Source organism: Balaenoptera ricei, chromosome 5, assembly GCF_028023285.1.
Source record: "Balaenoptera ricei isolate mBalRic1 chromosome 5, mBalRic1.hap2, whole genome shotgun sequence".
Lineage (NCBI taxonomy): Eukaryota > Metazoa > Chordata > Mammalia > Artiodactyla > Balaenopteridae > Balaenoptera > Balaenoptera ricei.
The window spans coordinates 109,884,524-109,907,784 of NC_082643.1; the positions used below are offsets into that span (position 1 = coordinate 109,884,524).

At 35.8% G+C, this 23,261-nt stretch overlaps 1 protein-coding gene across 4 annotated transcripts in view; it reads right to left on the reverse strand.

Annotated features, from left to right (window-relative positions):
- The window catches only part of TBCK (TBC1 domain containing kinase), a 247,690-nt gene that overhangs the window by 218,585 nt on the left and 5,844 nt on the right, over positions 1 to 23,261 (reverse strand). For all 4 annotated transcript variants that reach the window (XR_009503344.1, XR_009503343.1, XM_059923375.1 and 1 more), the window contains exons 2-3: positions 21,643 to 21,864; positions 14,137 to 14,209 (exon numbers count right to left, since the gene is read on the reverse strand). Coding sequence is in view for 2 of the 4 variants with exons in the window: in XM_059923375.1 (XP_059779358.1) it covers positions 14,137 to 14,209; positions 21,643 to 21,835 (266 nt within the window). In the remaining 2 variants the exon portion in view is untranslated. The remainder of the gene's footprint in view (positions 1 to 14,136; positions 14,210 to 21,642; positions 21,865 to 23,261) is intronic.

Sequence of the window (23,261 nt, forward strand, 5' to 3'; positions counted from 1 at the left end):
ATCCCAATCAGAATACCAACAGACATTTTTAGAAATTGAGAAGGTTATTATAAAATTTATCTGGAAATGCAAACAATCAAGGATAGTTAAAGCAATCTTGAAACAAAAGAACAAAGTTGGGAACCTTATATTTCCTGACTTCAAGATTTACTATAAAGTTAGAGTAATTAAGACAGGCATAAGGATAGAAAAAGAGATAAATGAAACAAAATAAAGGCCAGAAACAGACCTACAATTACATTGCCATTTAATTTTCAATAAAAACACTAAAGCAATCCTATGGGAAAAGAAATATCTTTTAAACAAATAGAGCTGAAACAACTGGATATCCATATGGCAAAAACTGAACTTGAACACCATATACAAATATTAAATTGAGAAAGATCAAAGATCCACCATAAAATCTAAAACTATAATGCTCTAGAAGAAAACATATGAGAATATCTTCATGACTTGGGAGAAGGCAAAGTTTTCTCAAAAAGCAATAACCGGGCTTCCCTGGTGGCGCAGTGGTTAAGAATCCGCCTGCCAATGCAGGAGACACGGGTTCGAGCCCTGGTCCGGGAAGATCCCACATGCCGCGGAGCAACTAAGCCTGTGCGCCACAACTATGGAGCCTGTGCTCTAGAGCCCACGAGTCACAACTACTGAGCCCGCGTGCCAAAACTACTGAAGCCCGTGAGCCTAGAGCCCGTCCTTGGCAACAAGAGAAGCCACCGCAATGAGAAGCCCACGCACCACAATGAAGAGTAGCCCCCATTCACCCGCACACAGCAACGAAGACCCAAAGCAGCCAAAAAATAAAATGTAAATAAAATAAATAAATTAAAAAAAAACAGCAATAACCAAAAAAGGAAAAATTGGTACACTAGACTTCATTATAAATAATAACTTCTGTTCATCAAGATACACCTTAAGAATAGACAAGCCATACTGGCAGAAAATACTTGCAAAAAATATCTAGCAAAGTCTATGTATGGAGAATATAGAGAATGTACAAAGAATGCCTAGAAATCAATGATAAAAAGACAAATAACTCACTTAAAAATGGGATCCCCCAAATTGAACAGATATGTATGTCATGATATGAATGCCCAATTAGTACACAAAAAGTGCCCAACATCTTTAGTCATCATGGAAATGGAAATTAAATCTACAGTGAGATACCACTTCATACTCACTATGACTAAAAGAATGAAAACATCAACTGCTGGCAAGGATATGGAGGAACTAGAGCTCTCATACATTGTTAGTAGGAATGTAAAAGGTACAACATTTTGGAAAAAGGTCTGGTGGTTTCTAATAGTATTAATCATATACTTATATACTTGTACGTATACATACACAGACACATATGCTTATACATATATAAGCCATCACTTCTACTGCTACATATATACGCAGAGATGTGAAAACATTTGCCTACAGAAAGACTTATGAGGGACTTCCCTGGTGGCACAGTGGTTAAGAATCCGCCTGCCAATGCAGGGGACATGGGTTCAATCCCTGGTCCGGGAAGATCCCACATGCTGCGGAGCAACTAAGCCTGTGCACCACAACTACTGAGCCTGTGCTCTGGAGCATGCGAGCCACAACTACTGAGCCCGAGTGCCACAACTACTGAAGCCCGTGCGCCTAGAGCCCGTGCTCCGCAACAAGAGAAACCACTGCAATGAGAAGCATACGCACTGCAATGAAGAGTAGCCCCTGCTCTCCACAACTAGAGAAAGCCTGCACGCAGCAACGAAGACCCAACGCAGCCAAAAATAAATAAATAAGTAGATAAAGACTTATGAGAACACTCACAGCAACTTGTTATGACAGCCAAAAACCTGGAAATATCCCAGGAGTTCATAAACAGATAATTGCTAAATAAACCATGGCATATTCATAAAATGTAATACACCTCAACAATAAAGAGGAATGAGTTATAATACACGAAACCACATAGATGACTCTCAGAAACATGAGGGTGAAAGAATCCTTACAGAAAAGGGTATATACTGTATAATTCTAATTATATAAAGTACTAGAATTAGCAAAATTAATCTTAGGCAAAAAAATCAGAAAAGTGGTTGCCTCTAGGAGTTGGGGGTGGGGTGAATGGCAAAGATTTACTGGGAAAAGGTATTAGGAAAATTTCTAGGATGATGGTAGAGACCTAATCTTAATGTGTATTTGGGCTACAGAGATGTATATACATTTTTCAAAATCCATCAAATGATACACAGGCTTTTGTACTTCACTAAATATAAATTTTATCTAAAAAGAAATCATAAGCATACATATTGAATTATACTTAATGATATACATGCTGAAAGATTTAGGGATAAAGTGTACTCATATGTGCAACTGACTTTGAAATGCATCAAAGTAATAGAATGAGTTAATGAGCAGGTAGTGGGAGGGACAGATATATGATAAAGCAAAAGTTGGCAAAAATGTTAATTGTAGGATATAGGTATATTGTATAATTCCTTCAACTTTGCTATGTTTGAAATTTTTATAATTAAATACTAGCCAAGAAAAAAATAAGTTAGGTAATATAAAGACATTTCCAGATCACCAAAATCTGTAAGAATTTGTCAACATCAGACTTGCACTAAAAGAAATTTTAAAGGAAGTTTTTCAGGCTGAAGGAAAATGAGACCAGATGGAAACCTGGATCAAAACAAAGGAATAAAGAGCTCAGGAAATGGTAAATACGTAGTTAAATGCAAAAGAATTTTTTCTCCTCTTTTCTCAAGGTCTTTAAAGAAATTGTTTAAAGCAAAAAACTAACAATGTATGGTCAGATTTATAATAAATATAAAGTAAATATAAATTGTAAAATGTATGACAACAATACCCAAAGGATGGGAGGACAGTAAATACTGACAGAAGTATATTGTTATAAGAATCCTACATTATATATGAATTGGCATAATATTAATTCATGGAAGACTGTGATGAATTAAGGATGTATATTGTAATCGTTACCACAAGCACTTAAAAAAGTATAGCTAAAAAAAAAGACAAAAATAAAACAATAAAAAAACCCTCTGAGCCTCTTACAGACTGATTTCAAGTACTTATTTGTGTTCTTTTACATGTTGACACCTTATAATTTATCAACTCAGAAGTTTCTGCTTTTCAAACATTTCCCAATAGGAAATTGTACTGGTTAATTTCAATTTCATTACTATTTCCTCCTTCTTTTGCCTTTCATGGGTATAGACAATACCACAGAATAAAATTCAAGGTGTTCCCTTAAAGTCAGTGCAACTCCTAACACAAACCTCCTTAGTTAGTTTACTAAAGTGTCCTCACTCACTGAAGGAATTAATTTGTTTAATAGGAGGCAAAACAATGAGTAAATGAAAAAAATGCTGTGATAGTTGACTACTGAGGCTACAGACATGATTTTCTTAAAGTAGAAGTTATCATAGGTGAAAATAATTTCCAACACAGATGGGCCCTATCGTTCTCAGATCATTCTGCTGTTAAAACAAAAACATCTTTTAATTCCCACCTCACTAGTAAAATTAGAAAATGCAGATATTTCACTTTTTCTCTCCAATGTGTTAAATAAGTGAATGATCCTTAAAAGTTAAAAAACCCAGTACTTTTCATTTCTTCTCCCAATGACCCCATCTGTTTAAATTAGACAAAGCATAGAGTATCTTCCTCTAGCAACAACTTAACTTCTTAGACCAGATATTGCCAATTGGCTGCCCATTGGCCAAATTCGGCCCATTATTTTGTTTTGTTTGGATCATGGTCTTTTAAAACTTTTTAACTACTTGAAAATGTTTAGAAATTCAGAGATTTCACGTAAGAATCCAGATTCTGAGTTCTTTTGAAAATCTGAAAGAGATGGTAACACCGGGACACATTCTTACAAGGCAACAAAGGAGCTGGAGCTGAATATTAGCTGCATCTTCTTGATGTGTTACCTGCTTTCCAGTTTAACCCAGTTTCAGTTCAGTACACTTCACTCAAATTACCTGCCTGGACTCAAATGAGTTTATAATCTCTATTACAAATATTCCCCATCCCAAATTTAGTCTCCTTCCTCACTCTAGTCTTTACTCTTGTGCACTCACTCACGCTCTCTTTCTATCAAAATAACATGCATCTATTACTTCACTAAAAATTTCAATTGAGGATGTATTTGGCTTAAAAAAAAGTGTCTCTAATGGAAAATAACAGATAGGTCAGCATTCTATGCCAACATATTTACATGGTTTCTGGCCATCCTTTTTGTACATGGACACTGAAGTAGTTCCCTCTCCACAATAAGAATTTTATAATAATAAACAAAGGGCTTACTTTACTCTTGACTATAATTCTGGAAAATAGCATATAATAAAGTTTGAATTTAAACTTTATTAAAGTTTGATATTTTTTTTTTTCTGAAGATAACTGGCAACTCGAGTGACTCAGAAAAATTTCTTTCATCAAAAATACAGAGGTTAAACATGCTTATAACTGTTGAAAGGATTATTGCTTAGTTAATTAATCATTTATCTTTTTTTTTGGCCATGCTGCACAGCTTGTGGGATTTTAGTTCCCCAACCAGGGATCAAACCTAGGCCCACAGCAGTGAAAGCACGGAGTCCTAACCACTGGACCACCAGGGAATTCCCTCATTTAGCTTTTTAGAGATTGAGGTATAATTAATAATATGAAACTTAGATATTAGCGAGGAGGGAAGACTTTGGTAATTATCTGTATAAAGAATGTGGTAGGGCTTCCCTGGTGGCACAGTGGTTGAGAATCTGCCTGCCAATGCAGGGGACACGGGTTCGAGCCCTGGTCTGGGAAGATCCCACATACCGCGGAGCAACTAGGCCCGTGAGCCACAACTACTGAGCCTGCGCGTCTGGAGCCTGTGCTCCGCAACAAGAGAGGCCGCGACAGTGAGAGGCCCACGCGTCGCGATGAAGAGTGGCCCCCGCTTGCCGCAACTAGAGAAAGCCCTCCCACAGAAACTAAGACCCAACACAGCCAAAAATAAATAATAAATAAATAATAATAAATTAAAAAAAAAAAAAAGAATGTGGTAGGCAGAATCCTCCCAAGATTCCTGTCACCTGGGTTTTAATTCAATCACTAGTCTAGGTACTACTGTACAGGGACTTTGCAGATGGAATTAGGTTGCTAATCAGCTAATCTTAAAGTAGGGAGAGTACCCCAAATTATCAAGGTGGGCCACCATAATCATGTGAACCCTTAAAGTAGAAGAGCAAAGCAAAAGAGTCAGAGAGAGTGACAGAAGAGGTCAGAGTTTCAAAGTATCAGAAGGACCAGGCCTGCTGCTACTAGCTTTGAAGATGAAGAAATGGGGCCATGAGCCAGGGAATGGTGGTGGCTTCTAGAAGCTAAGAACGACTCCTGGACAGCAGCCAGCAAGGAAACAGGGATCTCAGTCCTACAACTGCATGGAATTAAATTCTACCAACACCGGGAATAAGCCTAGAAATGGATTCTCCCCTGGGGCCTCCAGGGGAAATGTAGCCCCACCAACACCTTGATTTTGGCTTTGTTAGACCTGAAGCAGAGAAACCACCCAAGCCCAATAGCCTTTTGATTTATAGAACTATGAGATAATAAATTTGTGTTACTTTAACCTGCTAAATTTGTGGCAATATGTTACAGCAACAATGGAGAGCTAATACTTTGCTGATGAATGAAAAAAAAGGCTTTACACAAACCCTAGCTGAACAAGACCAGCAACCATTAGTCTATAAAGTCACACACATTTCATGAATTACTGGCGCAGCCATAAAATCTACTTTGATACCTCCTCAAAAAGGAATCTCACATCAGTTTCAAATCTTGCACATTCTCCCCAAAGCACCTACTTTCCTGTCTGGCCCTTTGTGGGCTTTGGGGAATTATGCTCTTGGAATGCTCTAACTGATAAGAGTGTTTTGCCCATTTGAAGCCTTGAATCACTCTAGCTTGTCCAGATAGTTTGTGCAAACAATGTGATTTATGTTGAACACCTGCTTCCTTCTGTGTTGGGGGGGGGGGTGGTCTGGAGCATCATTAACTGCAATCAGCCACACAGGCATTATGTACCTTTGTGACCAACCCCCAACAAAAATTCTCACTCCTAGGCTCAGGCCAGCTTCTCTAATAGGCAATACTTTGTGCATGTTGTCAAAATTTTTGTGCTGGAGAAATTAAGGACATCTTCTACAACTCTCCTGGGAGAGAACTCTGGAAAGCTTGTGCCTGGTTTCCTCCATATTTCGCCCCGTTGTTTTCTCTTTGTTGGATTTTGCTTTGCACCCTTTTGCTGCAATGAGTATAACGTAACCATGAGTATAATAACATCTGAGTCCTGTGAGTGCTTCTATTGAATCACTGAAGCTGGGAGTGGTCTTGGTGACCCCTGACACATCACAGTTCCCACCATCTCAGCCAAAATGATTTACTAATACGAAAGAGAACACCAAATATGACACTTGCCATAAGACTAAAAAATTTTCCCAGATCTTTACTAACCAAATTGAGGTAGGCAGAATTCTAAGATGGTTCCCCAAATCCCTGTACCCTGATGTACACCTGGCATAATCCCCAAGACTATGAATACGATGGATTTTACCCTCATGATCACATTATATTCTATGGTGCAGCTGACCTTATCACATGAGCCCTTGAAATCTGGATCTAGAGGTTAGAGACAGAGGAAATAAGAGAGATTCCAGGCATGAGCAAGATGTGATACAAGGGATATTATCCATTGCAGGCTTTGGAGATGGAGAAAGCCACATGATAAGGAATGCAGATGGCTTCCAGGAGCTGAGAGCAGCCCCTCATTGATAGTAATCAAGGAAACAGGGACCTCATTCCTACAGTTGCAAGGAACTGAATTCTGCCAACAACCTGAATGAGCTTAGAAGTGGATTCTTCCCCAGAGTCATGAGAAAGGAAATCGACAATTTGTTTCCTCGAATCATTCCATTTTTAAAGAAAATAATAAATCTCGGAAATAAATATATTTCCAAGAAAATAATAAACTAATTACCAAGATACATTTGCATTATACTTTCACCAAAACTCATTTGTTTGGGAAATATAATTATGACACATGATTAAAATGAAGATAATAGGGAAATAGAATTCAAACTGCATGACTAAACTAAAAACATAATTCGTTCATTTAATAGTTAATTTATAACACATTAACTATATGCAAACTCTTATGCTAACAATTTCGGGAGACAGAAAAAATAAAAAATACTGTATGCATGTTAAAAATGTATGGTTAATTAAGGGAAAGTAAACCATACCTTCCTTAATTAAATAATTGCAAGGAAAACAATTATAATCTAGGAGGGGAAAGGTACCTTACAACTAGAGAGATACAATGTAATAAAGGAATTTGGAGGAGAAAAATACAATTTGTGCTTTGGTTCAGTGGCATGGTATAGAGGCAGACAGAGGTAAGTGAATTACTTGAAGAAGTGTTATGTACACTGTGCTATCTACACTGGGCAAAAAGACAGCTTGGTCTTCAACAAGGTATATTTCAATTGTCTGGCACTCAATTTCTTCAACCATATATTGGCAACAATGAAAATACTTGAACAATTTAGATAACCTGGAAGTAATTTAGAGAGTTTGAAGTCAGGTCCTATGCCTATAAAATGCATTTTCTTCACACACACACACAAATGGAGAACCACAAAATGTTTTTGAGCAGGGAATGGACTCATCTATAACAATATTAATATAGCAGCAGAAAGTAGGAGTAGGGGCTTCCCTGGTGGCGCAGTGGTTGAGAGTCTGCCTGCCAATGCAGGGGACACGGGTTCAAGCCCTGGTCTGGGAAGATCCCACATGCCACGGCGCAACTGGGCCCGTGGGCCACAACTACTGAGCCTGCGCGTCTGGAGCCTGTGCTCTGCAACAAGAGAGGCCGTGATAGTGAGAGGCCCGCGCACCGCGATGAAGAGTGGCCCCCGCTTGCCGCAACTAGAGAAAGCCCTCGCACAGAAACGAAGACCCAACACAGCCAAAAATAATAAATAAATAAATAAAATATTAAAAAAAAAAAAAAAAAAAAAAAGAAAGTAGGAGTAACTGGAGTATGGAAAGACTAAAAGCAGGAAGATCAGTTAGGAGAATGCTGCAATGCAATAGTCAAGCTCTTTGTTACTGAAGCCTGAATTAAACAATGTAGAGGACAGCAGAGACAAGAGAAGTATCACCAAGGTGGTATTAACAATACTTGACTGGCAAATAGGATAAAGGATACAAGAGAGGGAGAAAGCAAAAGATCGCTGCAAGATTCCATGCCTGGTGAAAAGCATCTTTTTTTGGTATTATTTTCTGTCTTTAAACAAGACAAGTAAAACTGGAAGAAAAATATACATCAGTTACATAAATCTTAAGTTACTTGACTATACTGTGGTAATTTCAAATGCATTTTGAAAATAGGGCCCTTGAAGGCAAAAAATGTATAAGAGCCTTAACTTCTACCACCAGGTTATATTCTAAAATAAGAGTATCTACTATCTATTTCTGATGACTATGACCTGTGGCTCATTATCCATCTGTGGAGCGTATTCTAGAATGTGTTCAAAATTCTTTGGAGTATCTAATTCAGTGAGTAGGCAATCATTTAATAAGGGCAAATAAAACTTACTCATCCGAGTAAGTCAGATCATGTTTTCCATCAAGCTAGTGAACAGCTGCAGACATAGCCTGCTTCCCATCAAAGTCTCATGTATAACCTCTGCAATGTTGATGGTTCTCTGGTAAATTTTCAAAACCATAACCCTAAAAACATATGACAAACTACATTTTATTGAAGAAACTTGCCTGCACTACTCACCCTGCCTTCACTTGCAAATGTAAGGACAATGCAGGAGCTTTACTGCAAGTACCAAAACTCTGCTGAATATCTGTCTATGAACTATACTTGCTGGCACTTTTATAGATTAAGAAAAAGTACATGCGCTGAATAACACAAACGGGAAATGCTTTCCAAATAGCACCTAGACTTAAAAGACAAACCATTTCCCTCATGCTTGTTTTAATAGGAGTGACAAAAGGTGTATCTCTTTTTTAACATTTTCTGGAAAATATTTTAGAAATGAGATGAAATTTAAATTTCTCCACTTTTTAGTACCTTGAATCTGGCTTTAGGGTAGCAATTAAATAGATTCACAGGCACCAAATATGAGATGATTTCAAACAAATCTTTCAAACGCTGTACTTTTTTTCTTGAAATGTACTGGTTATAAGAGTTTAATTGAATCCCATGCTTCTATGTTTCCAGCAAATAATTTTGATCATTTAACTGAAACTGGAGAGGATACTGGCAAGAGAGAACTCTGGCACAAGTAACATATAAAAGCCATATAAAAGAGAGAAGCTTTCTCCAAAATTAATTCCTCATATTCAAGCTTGAATAGACTCTAAAGAAAATGAGTTTTCTCTTTCAAATCAGGTTAGCAAACTACCCTCACAAATAACATTATTTCATAAAAGACTGACTCAATTATAAGCTCCAGGTCATAGCACAAAATTATTATTTTTGGTTTGGATAACATGAATTCTCAAAAGGGTTTTATGGCTATTAAAATTATAACAAGAAAGAACGCTTAATTTTCTAGTGAGATCTGAAACCTCAAGACAGTCTTAAGTTACAATACATTTGTAATACGAATTACTACCATAATGTTTTAGTACAATATTGCTTAATTAAGTGATATTAAATTTATCATGAAAAAAGTTAGGGAGTAAATTGATACAAGACTCTTCTCTAAGTTTCTAGTTTTCATTCCTCTATCCCCCATCCCACAAATTTTACAGAAGACGCAAAATTTTCTTCAAAATATAAATCCAGTAAGATACATGCCTTAAATGATGCTTAAGTTTGGACAATGAACTGCAAATAACTACCAGACAACTGGCAGCTTACAGTTTTGCAACAGTTAGAGACAGATGTACAAGTAAAAATCATGGATTTCAAATAGCAATCCCATCTAAACAGATTTCCTGTTTACTTTGCATCAGCCTTTCTTACAGGTGCAGGGTGCTTACTTTTGGCAGTAGGGGAAAGAACTGATTTATAAGCCATAAGAACATCTTCTCACTTTCCATAAATAGGTTATAGAATTAATTAAAACTGCAACACATCAATTCTGCACATGAAACCTGCTCTGGTATTGGAGACTAATGTAATCCAAATATGTGGAAAGTCAAATAGTTTTCAACAAAGCTAATTTAGATGGATGGATCAGATAACAACTTGGAACTGAACCTGACAGAATCATTTCTACTCAAAGGCAGTAAGTGCTGAATGTTATATCCCAAAATGAACAAGGAAAATATTGAATTTTAATCTATTACCAGAATGATTAAAAACAATACATACTTTACAAAAATGTTTAAAAATATCTCACTTGAAGAAATTACAAAGACCCATAAGACTACCATATGTTCTATTTTAAATAAATGAAAAAAACTATGTAAATGTCATGAAAGACAGTATGAAATCTGCATTTAATCCTATTGATGTTCTGCTACCTACTCAAAGAATATGCTTCCATCTATAACATTTTATCCTCATGAAGACATATACAAGGGTATTGAAGAAAGGTGGCTTCTTTATACCTTTACACTGTTGAGGCTATTGGTATCCATTGCTATGAGATTATCTCTAAAACAACGATAAATGATGACAAGCACAGAAAAGTAAAACTTTTCATGAGCTAATGGACTTAATCTTATTGACAAAGCAATGGCAATTATATCCTTATATAGTACAATCAAAAGTAAATAAAGTAAAAGGGTAGAGTGAGGTAAAATGATGAAAATGGAAATTTGTCTTCTGAGTCACCAGCTTCTCTCTCCTTTAGTTCTTTTCAGTAAGTAAAGGAAGGACAGATATGGGCAAAGAGGGAAATGTGGAGATCAGAGGGAACATCCTACAGTTACTACCATCCTGATGACAAGACCTACTCTACTTGTGGCTTGTAGAGTCCTCTGGAATGGCTGGGAGCACAAGACCATGGGTAACATCAATTTACATGATGTAGAGCAATTCTAATCGTAGCATAGCTAAGTCCTCTGGTACTTCTGGATATTCCCTTAATAATCTGTCCTCTCTTCATAGTGTAAACTTCTTCCTTTTTTCTGTCCCAAGTACCCTAACGAGTACTGAATAATTTTAGGAACTTTATTTTCCAGTTAGTGTTAATGTTGATTTAGTATTTCATTCCTACCTTTTCCCTCTTTTTTTTTTTTTTTTTTTTTTAAGTACTTGTATGATCTCCAAGACTTCTGTGACAGCCAGACTCTAAGATGCTCCAATGCCCCCTGACTCCTGGGATTTACATTCTTGTGTCGTCCTCTCCCACACTGAATACAATTAATGGCTGACCTCTGTATCCAATGAGCTATAGCAATGTGTGGCTCCTCAGGAGAGGTCATAAAAGGCATTGCCGCTTCCACCTTGCTTTCTCTCATCTCTTAGATTGCTCACTCACTCACTCTGAGAGAAGCCACCCACTATATTGTGAGAATAGCCAAGAGGTCTATGGAAAGGCCCTCAAGGTAGGGAGGAAATAAACCTCCTGTCAACAACTGGCACCAAATGAGTGAGCTAACTTAGAAACAGTTAACTGAATCCCCAGTCAAGCTTTCAGATGACTACAGCCCCAGCTGATATACTGCAATGTCATGAGATCCTGAGCTAAAACCACCCAGCTAAATGTTCTTGAATTCCTGACCCAGGGAAATTGTATAAATTGATAAATGTTTATTATTGTTTTAAGCTGCTAAGTGTTGAGGTAATTTGTTAAGCAGCAATAACTAATTCATGCTATTTCTTCTTATAGAAACAAAGAAATACAAACAAGTATGCCACTGGATGAAGCATCTTCATTAACAACATAACACTGTTGCTATATGAGAGACTCACAACTCAAGCCAAGTAACTCAACAGGCTTTTAAAAAATTTTTGAGGTATAACTTACATAGGCAAAATGCACACTCTTAAGTGTATACGTCAGTGAATTTTGACAAGTTTTGCAAGAACGTGCACCATGTAAGTAATATCCTAATCAAGATGTAAAAATTTCCATTCCCCAAATAGTTCAGTCACGGCTATTTTGAATCAGTACTTGTACTGTTCAGTACTTGCCCTCTTCTCAACCAGAGTTAAGCACTATTTTTACATCTATCACCGTAGTTGAGTTTTGATTGTTCTAGAACTTCATATAAATGGAAGAATATGATTCTTGTGTCTGGCTTCTTTTGCTCAGCATAATATTTCTAAGGTTCATCATGTTGTTGTATCAGTAGTTTATTCCATTTTATTGTTGTTTAATATACCACAATCTGCTTACCCATTCTCCCACTGATGGACATTTGAGTTCTTCCCAGTTTGGGGCTACTATGAATAATGTTTCTGGGAACATACTTGTGCAAATATTTTGGTGGGCATGCATTTTTCCTTTCTCTTGATTAAATGCCAAAGCAGGGCTGGGACTACAGGGAGGCAAATGATGTACCTCTTGGGCACAAATTTAAGGAGATCCTCTACCTAGGAGGAGGATTGCTGGATCATAAAATAGATGTTTCTAAAACAACTTGCCTTTTATATTATAGCACTGAATTTTGCACTTAGACTTGTCATGGGTTCTTCTGTCAAAAAAAATCTACCATTTAAGTCATGGGGAATAGTAGGTTAATATACTAGTATAATATATTAGTATAAGAAAACATATGCTTATAAAGGCAATTGATTAATATATTATCACACGTAATTCATATTAAATAAAATATAAAGTTGACAATAACTTCCTCTAGAATGATCCCTAGTTCAAGTAAAACTCCTTGTTCTACAGATACGGAAAATGATTAAGAGACTGGTCCAAGGCTGCCTAGCTAGTTAGTGGCTTTTTCATCATACATATTGCATTGTAAATCTTTATACAAATTTAACCCAAACTCAGTTAAAATTCCTAAAGACATGACTACAATTAGTTTTCAATTTTAATGTCAACTAGCTTTCACAGAGAACTTTTTTTTTTTTTTTGCATTAGTGGCCTATAAATTAAAGTGTAAATTTAAACTGGTGGGCAAAGAGTAATATGTTCTTAAAAAAATACAATTAAAGATTTGTGACATGCAAAAATTATACCTATAAAAACATATTTACTAAGATAGGTTAAATATATAGAAAAGTCACTTTTATCACCATGGTCAGATTAGACTTTTCTAAAAAATCAAGTGAGGCAACTGGATACTTGATATCTGCATCTTTCATTCCAGCGACCACTTAAAACCAAACCATTTAAAGTAGCAAGGAAAGTACTTTTATTCAATTTATTTGTTCTGCTGCTATTAAATTACTACCATTTAGTAAGATACACATTTTTCCTCCCTTGCAAAAGATTTATCTTCATCTATAATACAGCAATGATTAAAGAGTATTGACCAAGAATAAGAATATTTCTTTAATCTAGGATGGATAATTACAATCCTATAAAGGCTCATGGCAAATATTTTTCACTGGTTTAGTACAGCTTAATTCATTAAAGAAACATTTTTCATAATTTTAAGATAATTTCAGAAAATCTGTGAAGAAGCTCATTTAATAGTATATTTGTAAGAAAGTTTAGACCACTTTTCTTGCCAAAAATGCCTTAGAAAGTAAATTTCATGTGTCACTGAAATAACTGAATTTAAACTGTATGATTATATCCCACCCAAGCCACGATTATTATTTCTCTCTATTCTTCAATCTAGCCTTCTACACAGTTCACTATGTCCCTAAGAATACCAGTGCCCTGTGAGAAGCTACCATGTACTTCTCTCAGGAAATACTCTTAAACTCAGCTAGAGAAATGCTTGGTACTAAAAAGATTTCAAATTTTCCTGTATATCCTCTTTAGCAATTTTTTGTCAAGTGCAGAATGCTTACCTCACAAAAGCTGAACACTGGATAATGTCAATGTTGAATTTCTATGAGGCCTGTGAATTAAATTTCCTAAAATGAAAATTTACACCTGGATTTTATCATTAAACAAGTAACAGAAGAAACTAAAATCCTGCAGTTTCTAGTTAAAATGCCTTTTGTTTGCCAATTTCTGCTTTTCATGTAATTGTCCTGATATTATACAGTACCTCACAGGTTTCCCTTCTCGAAGCAAGTCTTCTAGACTCTGTTCACAGTGTTCAGCCACCACCACCAGTCTCTCTGAGTAAAAAAAAACACCAACTCCACTTTATATTTGATTAACACAATGTTTTAATAACAAAATAATATACCCCACTAAACTTATTAACATATAGTACAAATGATATTTTAAAAGAGCTTTTCAAAGTCTACATTAACTACATAAAAATCAAATACATAGAATAACAGGATAAATGTGTAATAAAACAACACATTAAATAACAATTTCTTTTCATCTTGTGTTTTTCTCTAGAATTTCTCCCATGTGCATCAGGAAAAACAGCTGGAAAAGTTTACCTTTGGCAGAAAGAAGCAATCCTTCTTCTGACACAGACTAGGAGAAGAAAAAGCTTGGATGAAGATATAAAGAAATTTTGAAGTGAAGGGGAAATTGGGAGCTAGGGACAAATTGTCTTGACGGTCTGGTTCAAACATAAGGTCTTTGAAACTGAGTTCAGAAATTTGAGAAAAGTAGAAATGTTCTGAATCATGACTATGGAGAAAGAACAGAAAATCAACTTGGGGTTATTTGTAACATCATGGGGCCTGCTGAGATTAGTAATAATATAAAATTTTGGTGGGCACAATCTATATCATGATGTAATTTTTATTTTCCAACAGATCAACTGTTTAAGAATAAGACAGCACAGTTTTGAAGGTCTATACACTTTTAATGTAATCATCAGTTACCTAGTGACTAACACGTTGTCTGACACAGTAGCAGATCAACAAACTCTTTTCCTTTTTAGATGAAAGAATGTAAGAGGAGTGAGAGAAAAGTACAACTGGGCTCACAAGTGGCTGGAGATTTGATAAGGTTATTTCAGGAGAAAGAAATTGGGGTACTATGAATATCTATGCAAAATGAGTTCTAAGATAAGGAAGAAGGTAAACACATAATACAGATGGCAAGCTAAGACAAGATAAAGAAGTAAAGGTGAAAAGGGACCAGAAATAGTGATAACTGCAAGGAGGTTTGGTGAAAATGAAAAATGGCAAAGGTAGAAAAATGAGAGCAGAAGATGGGAAGGACTGACTCAAGGTACGGTCTTGCCTGCTGGGAGTAGAGATGAAGGACAATGGTACACAGGCAATCATGTGAGGTGTGAGGGCAGGATATTGTATGGGTCACATCTTGGAAGCTCAAACTGAGGTGGTGGCATTATATAGAATGATCTGAAACACAAAATCTTAAAACTATAAATGAAAACTATCACTTTCAGAAAAAAAACCCAAGTGATCTAAACAGGAACTTAAAGAAAATTAAATTTGAAAGAACATTTAATGAGGGGAAAAAAAATAGGAAAGAAAGTTGAGATAAAAGTTCTAGTTCCTCAATTCAATAAAGAAAATAGCATGCAAAGTTGAATTCCAAGCAATTTAGCACAACTGTTAAGTTCTAGAAGGAAAAAGCAAATAATATTGTCAGAAAACCAAAATGGGAAGCAGCATTCCTTTGTTTTCCCTCTTCCCACATTTTGTCAATTTTCCTTACACCTATCTGGCTACCCCTCCTCAGTCTCCTCTGTAGACTGGTACCTCTTCTACCCAAATTTAAATGCTTCTAGTGCCTCCACCTTTGATTCTGGGTCTTCAGACTGTGCTTTCTCCTTATTTACTTCCAAGGTTGAAAGACTCTTAAATTTTATCTCAAGCCCAGAACTCTCTTCTGAACTCCAGGCTTTTATAGCCAGTTTCTCACTTTAATATAAAAGTTACCTCAAACACAACAGAACTCAAACTGAATTTATATTTTGCTCCTTAAGCCTTTCCCTTTAGTACTGTTTCAGTAAATGGTATCACTATCCTGCCAGCTGCTCCAGCTACAAATTTAGGAGTAATCTCCCTTTCTCAAATCCAAAGAAAAAGCCCTGCTATTTCTATTTCCCAAATGTTTCCAGAATCTGTAAAGTTTGCTCCATCTGCCACAATCTGGGTCCCATCCAACATCATCTCTCATTAGATTACTACAACAATCCCTTAACTAATCTTCTCATATTAATTCTTATTCCCCCTCCAACATATTTTCATACTAAAATCTAAGTGATAATATAATAATAAATCTGAATACGTAACTCCCTGTCTGGCTTTACTTTTTGTTATTTTGTCTGTCATTCACCAACTTCCAGTTACACTGGTCTTCCTTCCCCTTTGCTACCTTAAAATACTAGCACATGGATTACCACTGCCTAAAATGATCTTCCTGTTCCTTCTCCCAGTTAACTCCTATCATGAAACATAGTGGTTAAGAGCACAGACTATTCTGTCTGGGCTCAAATTTTAGGTTTAATACTCATTAGTTATGTGACCTTGGGGGAGTTTGCTAACCTCTCTGTGCCAAGGTTTCTTCTTCCGTAAAACAACAGTACCTACCTCATAGAGCTGTCGTGCGGTTGAAATGAGTTAATACATAATAAGAACCTGGCACATAAGAAGCCCTAAGAGTTAGCTATTATTATTATTCATTACTCAGTTAAATGTGATTTCCTCCAAGAACACTTTCCTGGTCCCCCCAAATCAATTTGCTCCTCCTATCATATAATCTATTCCACAATGTACTTTTCTTTTGTAGCACTTATTTCAACTCCTAAAGATTTGTATACATTTTTATCTAATGCCTTTGTTCTCTACTAGATAATGCATTTCATGATGGCAGGAAGGATATTGGTCTTGTTCAAAATGCATCCCCAGTGTCTAGAATCATACCTCAAACATATAAGCATCTAATTTAAAAATACTTGTTAAATGAGTTAACTTAAGCAAAGGCTCAATGTAGCCATTAGAAATGAATGAGTCTCACATAATGACAGTCATTGTCTAAATAGAAGTGTGTCCTGCGTAGGAAAGTATATGCCTATGTTGTAAACTAGGCATAATAACACCACAATAGCACTGATTTTAATGTAAAACAAAACCATCAGAATATGTTAAAATGTGCATACCCCATTAATGAACAATTTTAAATTATATATTCATAAGTCTCCATATCTATGAAGGATTTTCAAAGTGTTTGGCATTAGCCTAAAATTTGTCAGGCATAAAATGATTTAGAAAAAAAAAATTATCAGGCTTCTTCAGGAAACTCCTTCAAAATATCATAAGCCAGAGTTTGCCAAAGCTTTAGGATATTATGGACCTTTAAAGTATTACTGTAAGACAGCAGAACCATAATCCTTGGCAGAATATCAAAGATTCTCCCAGAGGTAATAGAGTGTATACCAAAACAATGTTTCCAATATGAACCAGTTTTTTCAAAAAATCGTTAGTCTTCATTCTGAAACTCAGGACCACTGTTTGAAAATAACTTCTGTTTGTTATAAAATAATATAGTTTCACAGAATAAAATATGACAGAAATATTTGAGAATCATAATGTGCCAAATATAAGTCAGCAATGTAGTGGCATTATTTATAAAAAACAAATGTGACACCAAGGTGAACTTTAAAGAGTAGAACATACAAGAACCGTGAAATAATCTTTCTTCTAACAAACAGTTGATGAACGCCAAGTATAACTGTAGTGTACATACAGTTTGAACTGTATGTTTTAAGTCAGTCAATGCTAAGAAATGGAAGAGAGTACAGTATTAAGCAAGACAGATAATAAAGTAGTTGAATAAAAAGAGAGACTAAAACAGATTGAAAGATTAAAAGAAACTTTTTTAACTTAAAGAAAGAGGTAAATTGTAAATGCGTTAAAACATGAAAGGTTATTAGAATATAGTTACTGCATCATTCTTTTGTTATTCACATTAAAAACTGAGACTAGCTCATTACTTTTTAAAGAGAATCTCTAAATAAATATTTATACAGTAAAACTGATAAAGAAAAATTCTGTGCTTAAAAAACAGCATTGTTACTAGGTTACTGTGATTGTCAGTTTTATGAGTCAACATGGCTAGGCTATAGTCCCCAGTTATTCAAACACTAATCTAGGTGTTACTGTGAAGGCATTTAATAAATGAAATCTACAATTAGTTTACTTTAAGTAAGGAAGATCATCCTAGATAATCTGGGTGATCCTGATTCAATTAGTTGTAAAGGCCTTAAGAGCAGAATCGACTCTTCTCTGGAGAAGAAACTCCACACTTGGACTGTGACTTCAGCTGTTGTCTAAAACTTCAGCTTGTCCTTGATGACCTGCCCTATGGATTTCAGATGAGCCTACCCAACCCCAAAATCACATAAACCAATTCCAAGCAATTAATCTATATCTGTGTAGCTATCTAGCTATCTATCTCCTACTGGTTTTGTTTCTTTGATGGAACTCTAAACTGATATAGACACTTAGGTTGAAATATATATGCAGCTAGAGATATAGAATACATTGTTTTACAGGTTCTTAACAATTCTATTATTCTTTACCTAAATTTCAAATCTATTAGTTAAAATAATTTTGTTCTTGATTTTCCTAGCAATAAACAAAAGATTTCTGGGTAACCAATACCAAATAAAATGGAATGTATTACCATTTATAATCCTTATTCTGCTTCTAAAACTGCTGAGATTTCAAGTTCAAAAGAAAAAGATTGTTTGTTAACTTAAGTATTTTCATGCTTTATTGGCTTTTTTCTTTTAAAGATATTTTACTCAACTTCTCTTTAATAAATCAAGTGCACAAATTCTAGTGTACACTATTCTTGACTTTAAATACATCATTCTGCTGAGTTAGCAAGAAACTAACATCATCTTGAATCAGTTTTGAATGATCCATAGGAAACAGTGAAAGCCTGACTTCTGAGCTAACCTAACATGTAAAAACATAATGTTAGTAAAACAGACCACATGTCACACATTACTCCAAGTAAAAAGGGAAAGGTGGGCAGGTGGGAGACTAACAATGACAAACTGTGAGATATCTGTATAGTAAGAACAGAATAAAGGGGGGAAAGGAACCAAAACCAAAATTCTTTGAGGAGACAATTAAGTGGAGTCCAAACCAAAATCATGTGGTATTAAATCATCGAGAAATATGTGTTGTTCACTAAGGAGACTGTAGAGTAGAGCCTTTTCAAACTTTTCAAGTTAAATTCAACTGAAATGACTGGGATGTTTTGGAACAAAAAGACCTTGACATCTACACTTATTCTAATTTATTTACACCTTACGATGCATACAACTTTTCAGGACAATGAACATTGCCAGTAGTAAAAAAATGATCAAATTCCCTAACCTTTTGACAATCACTGATATTTTCATTCCAGGCAGCCAAATTTAAAATATATGAATTTTACACACATCCATGACCTGTGTGTCCCTAGAAGAAAGGGCTGCTGAGATCCAGGAGCAGGGAAAGCAGGGGAAACAGAGTAACCAGCAATATGGTGGATGGGCCTAAAGAGACTACCTAGATGTTGAGCTGGGTTCTACATTAAGAGAGGTTAACAGTGTCTAAGGAGATTAGTTCCTATCTCACATTTATAACTAAAAAGAAGGTTCCCGGGCAGTTAGCAGTAGTGTTCCCCAAAGGGATTATGTCATAAGGTTTTTCCTAGTTCAGTGTTTACAGGGCCTCATTTAGATAGAGGGATGAAAAGAAGGAGCTCAAGAAGTATCTAGGACTACTGAGTCAATTATCCCATGAAAAGAAAGCCTAGGGAAAACTGGACAGAGGCAAGACCCCAGTCATATGAAGTGATGCTCCAAACAGGCTTCCAGACACAGTGGGAAGAAATAAAGGGCACTTCAGGATACAAGAATGAAGAAGTCCTAAGAACTGAGTAAAGTAGCAAGACTCTGGGAAGACAGGCATACTACAAATTTGCAGATGTAAAACAGCAAAACTAAGTATGGTTACTCGCTACAGATGATAATGAGGATCCACTATATTGCTAAGTTTGGAGTGATTTTGGAACTAGGTCAACCCCACAAGCGTAAATTCTTTAGAATTTGTAATTGGATTGGGGGTGGTGTTTGAGGCATTCAGGGATTGACAATATCTATCAAGTATTCGATTATATAAAAAGCCCCACATGAGTTCTATAATTTAGTTAATGTCATTGAAGCCATTTATCAAATAAAAACGTTAGCAAAAGGTTTTTTGTTTGCTTGTTTTTAAACAACAAACTTGCCAGAAGTTACTTAATTGCTTTGTGCCTTAATTTCGTTATCTGTTTCTACCTCATGGTAAGGTTGTAAGCATTAAGTTAATTAAAATATGTAAAGCTTAGAATACTTAGAATACTGCCTAATATATAATAAACACTCAATAAATATTAGCCATCAATAATATTTATTACAAAAAACATTTTCTACTCAGTCTAGAAAACTTTCAGAGCAACTATTTTTTAAGAGGCATAACCCTGAAAGTATCATTTAGCCTGTTTTTAAGCAAAACAATAAAGGAAATACAGTTTGCATTTTTTGAGCATCTTTAATGTTAGGTTGAAACACCTGAAAATGCCATTTTGTAGGAATAAAAACAGGACAATATCAGCAAGTATAGAGGGTTAACTTTCATAAATCATTTTGTTAGAAAAATTAAATATATTTCAGTGAGATGCATTTAAAATAATTCTAAGAAATGGAACCTCAGCATGCAATTAAGTTTTCAAAAATGATTTTAAAATAATTAAAATATTGCTAACATAAGCACCTTCCAGGGGTACTACAGATTGAACATTTGTGTCCCCCCCCCCAAATCCATATGTTGACACCTAATCCTCAGTGTGATGGTGTTTGGGGGTGGGGCTTTGGGAGGTTATTAGGTCATGAGGGTGGAGCCCTCCTGAACAGGATCAGTGATCTTACAAAAGAGGCCTGAGAGAACTCCCTTCCCACTCCCACCATGTGAGGTTACAGTGAGACGATGGCTGTCAATGAAGAGGCAGGCCTCACCAGATGTGGAATCTGCTGGTGCCTTAATCTCCAGAACTGTGAGAAATAAACCTTTCTTGTTTATAAGCCACTCGGTTTATGGTGTCCTATTTTAGCAGCCAGAATGGACTAAGATACAGGCTACGAAAGAAAAAAAGGCAGTAAACATCTTCCTGGTGAAACATTGACTTTTTAACCAATACAGTTCAACTTTTCCAAATGAAATCCTATATGAAAAGACTAATGCAGCTCCAAAGAGGTAAAAAAATTAGTGACTCTCTTCATCTGAAGAAACTTAACCCAAATTATTACTTTCAATCATAAAATACACTCTAATAGACAATTCTAAAGTTTCTAACTTTAGAACTTTCATTTCCTTCTTAGAGAGGTGAGGAAATGCTTGAGGATAGGTGGCTTCCCTGAAAGAGAAAATTAAAAATCTTGATTCTCAGATCTAAGAAATATGAATCATTCAGATGTAGTAAGGAAAACTCAAATGATGCAGTTTGGCTAGAGTGAAAGGTGAAGGCACTTGTACACACACATACTGATTACTTTATATGTTTACAATGTATATTATAACCTAACCAGGGGAACAGGGTAGAGAACACAAAATAGGAGACAACAACAGCAACTTACCATGCTTTCCCCGAGAAATATCCACATACTGGCACAGTCTGGGGTGGGTGATGGTCTTAAGGATTTGAAAGCGCCCTAAAATTTTGATGGAATTTGGTGTGAGAGGAAGCCCGTTGCTTCCACAAACATCATGTGGCAGAGCAGAGGCAAAGAAGGTAAAGGCACCCATTTCGGCATCCTTCAAGGGAAACATTTTCGGAGTCCTAGATCTTCCAAGATAACCTAGAAAAGGAGAGAAGTTTTTGATAGATCAACTAGACATTAAGCCAGTGTTTTCTGACCTTAAACATGATAACTAATATAACTTGGAGGAAAATGCCAATCTCTACACTTTACAGTTAAAAAAAAAAGTTAAAAAATTTCAAGACAATATCAAAGAGGAAAAACCACCCAATCATGAATTTATATTGCAGCTCTAAATCAAAATCAAAGATTTTCAACGGCATATAAAGAAAAGACAGAACAGTCCCTCTACAAGGATGTCTGACAGTTCTAAGAGTTTAGAGGAAGTTCGTTATTGCATATTCATATCAGTAAAGCTCTTCTCTTTACCTAAAGCTTGAATAACCCACAGAGTTTCCTTTTTCAGAGTGAGGGGAGTTAGGAAAGAGGAAATAAGGATACCAACCAGAAACTTTAAATAATCAAGGACTCTATTAATAGTATAAAAATTAAACTAGACAACAGACAGCACTATAATGTTACTTAACTAATCAATTTTTGTTTCTGTGCTAGGTGCTTTACAAGTGATGTTTTTATCCCCTCAATGATCTTGACAGATGTTATTGCCTCTAGGTTAGAAATAGATGTTCTATGCGTAGATCCTGAGGGGTCCTAGCAGCATAGATTCCAAAGCAAATGGTGCCCCAGAGTTTTATCATGGAGCAGCCTGAAGATTAAAAAACTTGCTCCAAAATCTGAATCACGCTATGGCAACCACAACAAAAAAGGTCCTCCAACAAAAAATATGTCTCTCACCCAGGTGTCTCACGAAAAAGACATTCCATTGGTCAAGCACTGCATTCTTCTCTTCTCAGCTTTTACAATAAAAATCTGGAATTCTAAATCAAGTTAACAGACTGCTTTTCATATGTCTGCCCAGAAACCTCATTAAAACATTAAAAAGAACTGTTTTAAAATGTATAAACTCATAACAAGGAAGAGGACAGAAAAAGGCCTTGAGCTGATGAAAGACTTGAAGAAACTCCTGTAAAGCATTTTGCATATGGAAGAGTATTGTCACAAGAAACAGAAAGAAGGAAGCTACAACCTATAATACAGTCAAGAAGTTTTGCTCAGCCTCTTCAGTTCAGAGGCTTCAGATTCATAGAAGGCAGGAACAATGGTGAACAGCAGCAGTCAGAAGAAGGTTTGAAATGAGAAAGATAATTTGAAATGAGAAAGATAATTTGAAAGGCTGAAGAACAGAAAAGTCAACTCTGCTACCAGCCCCCCAGTACTGGCCAGTTATTTATCCTCTAAACAAAAGAAAAACAAAAAACAAAATGGTTCATCCCTAAAGGAATAAAATAAACTGTGTGAGAATTACAATAAATAGTTGGTATGAGCACTGTGGACAAAAGCAAACTCCTCTTAATTCTGGAATTTGTAAGACCCCA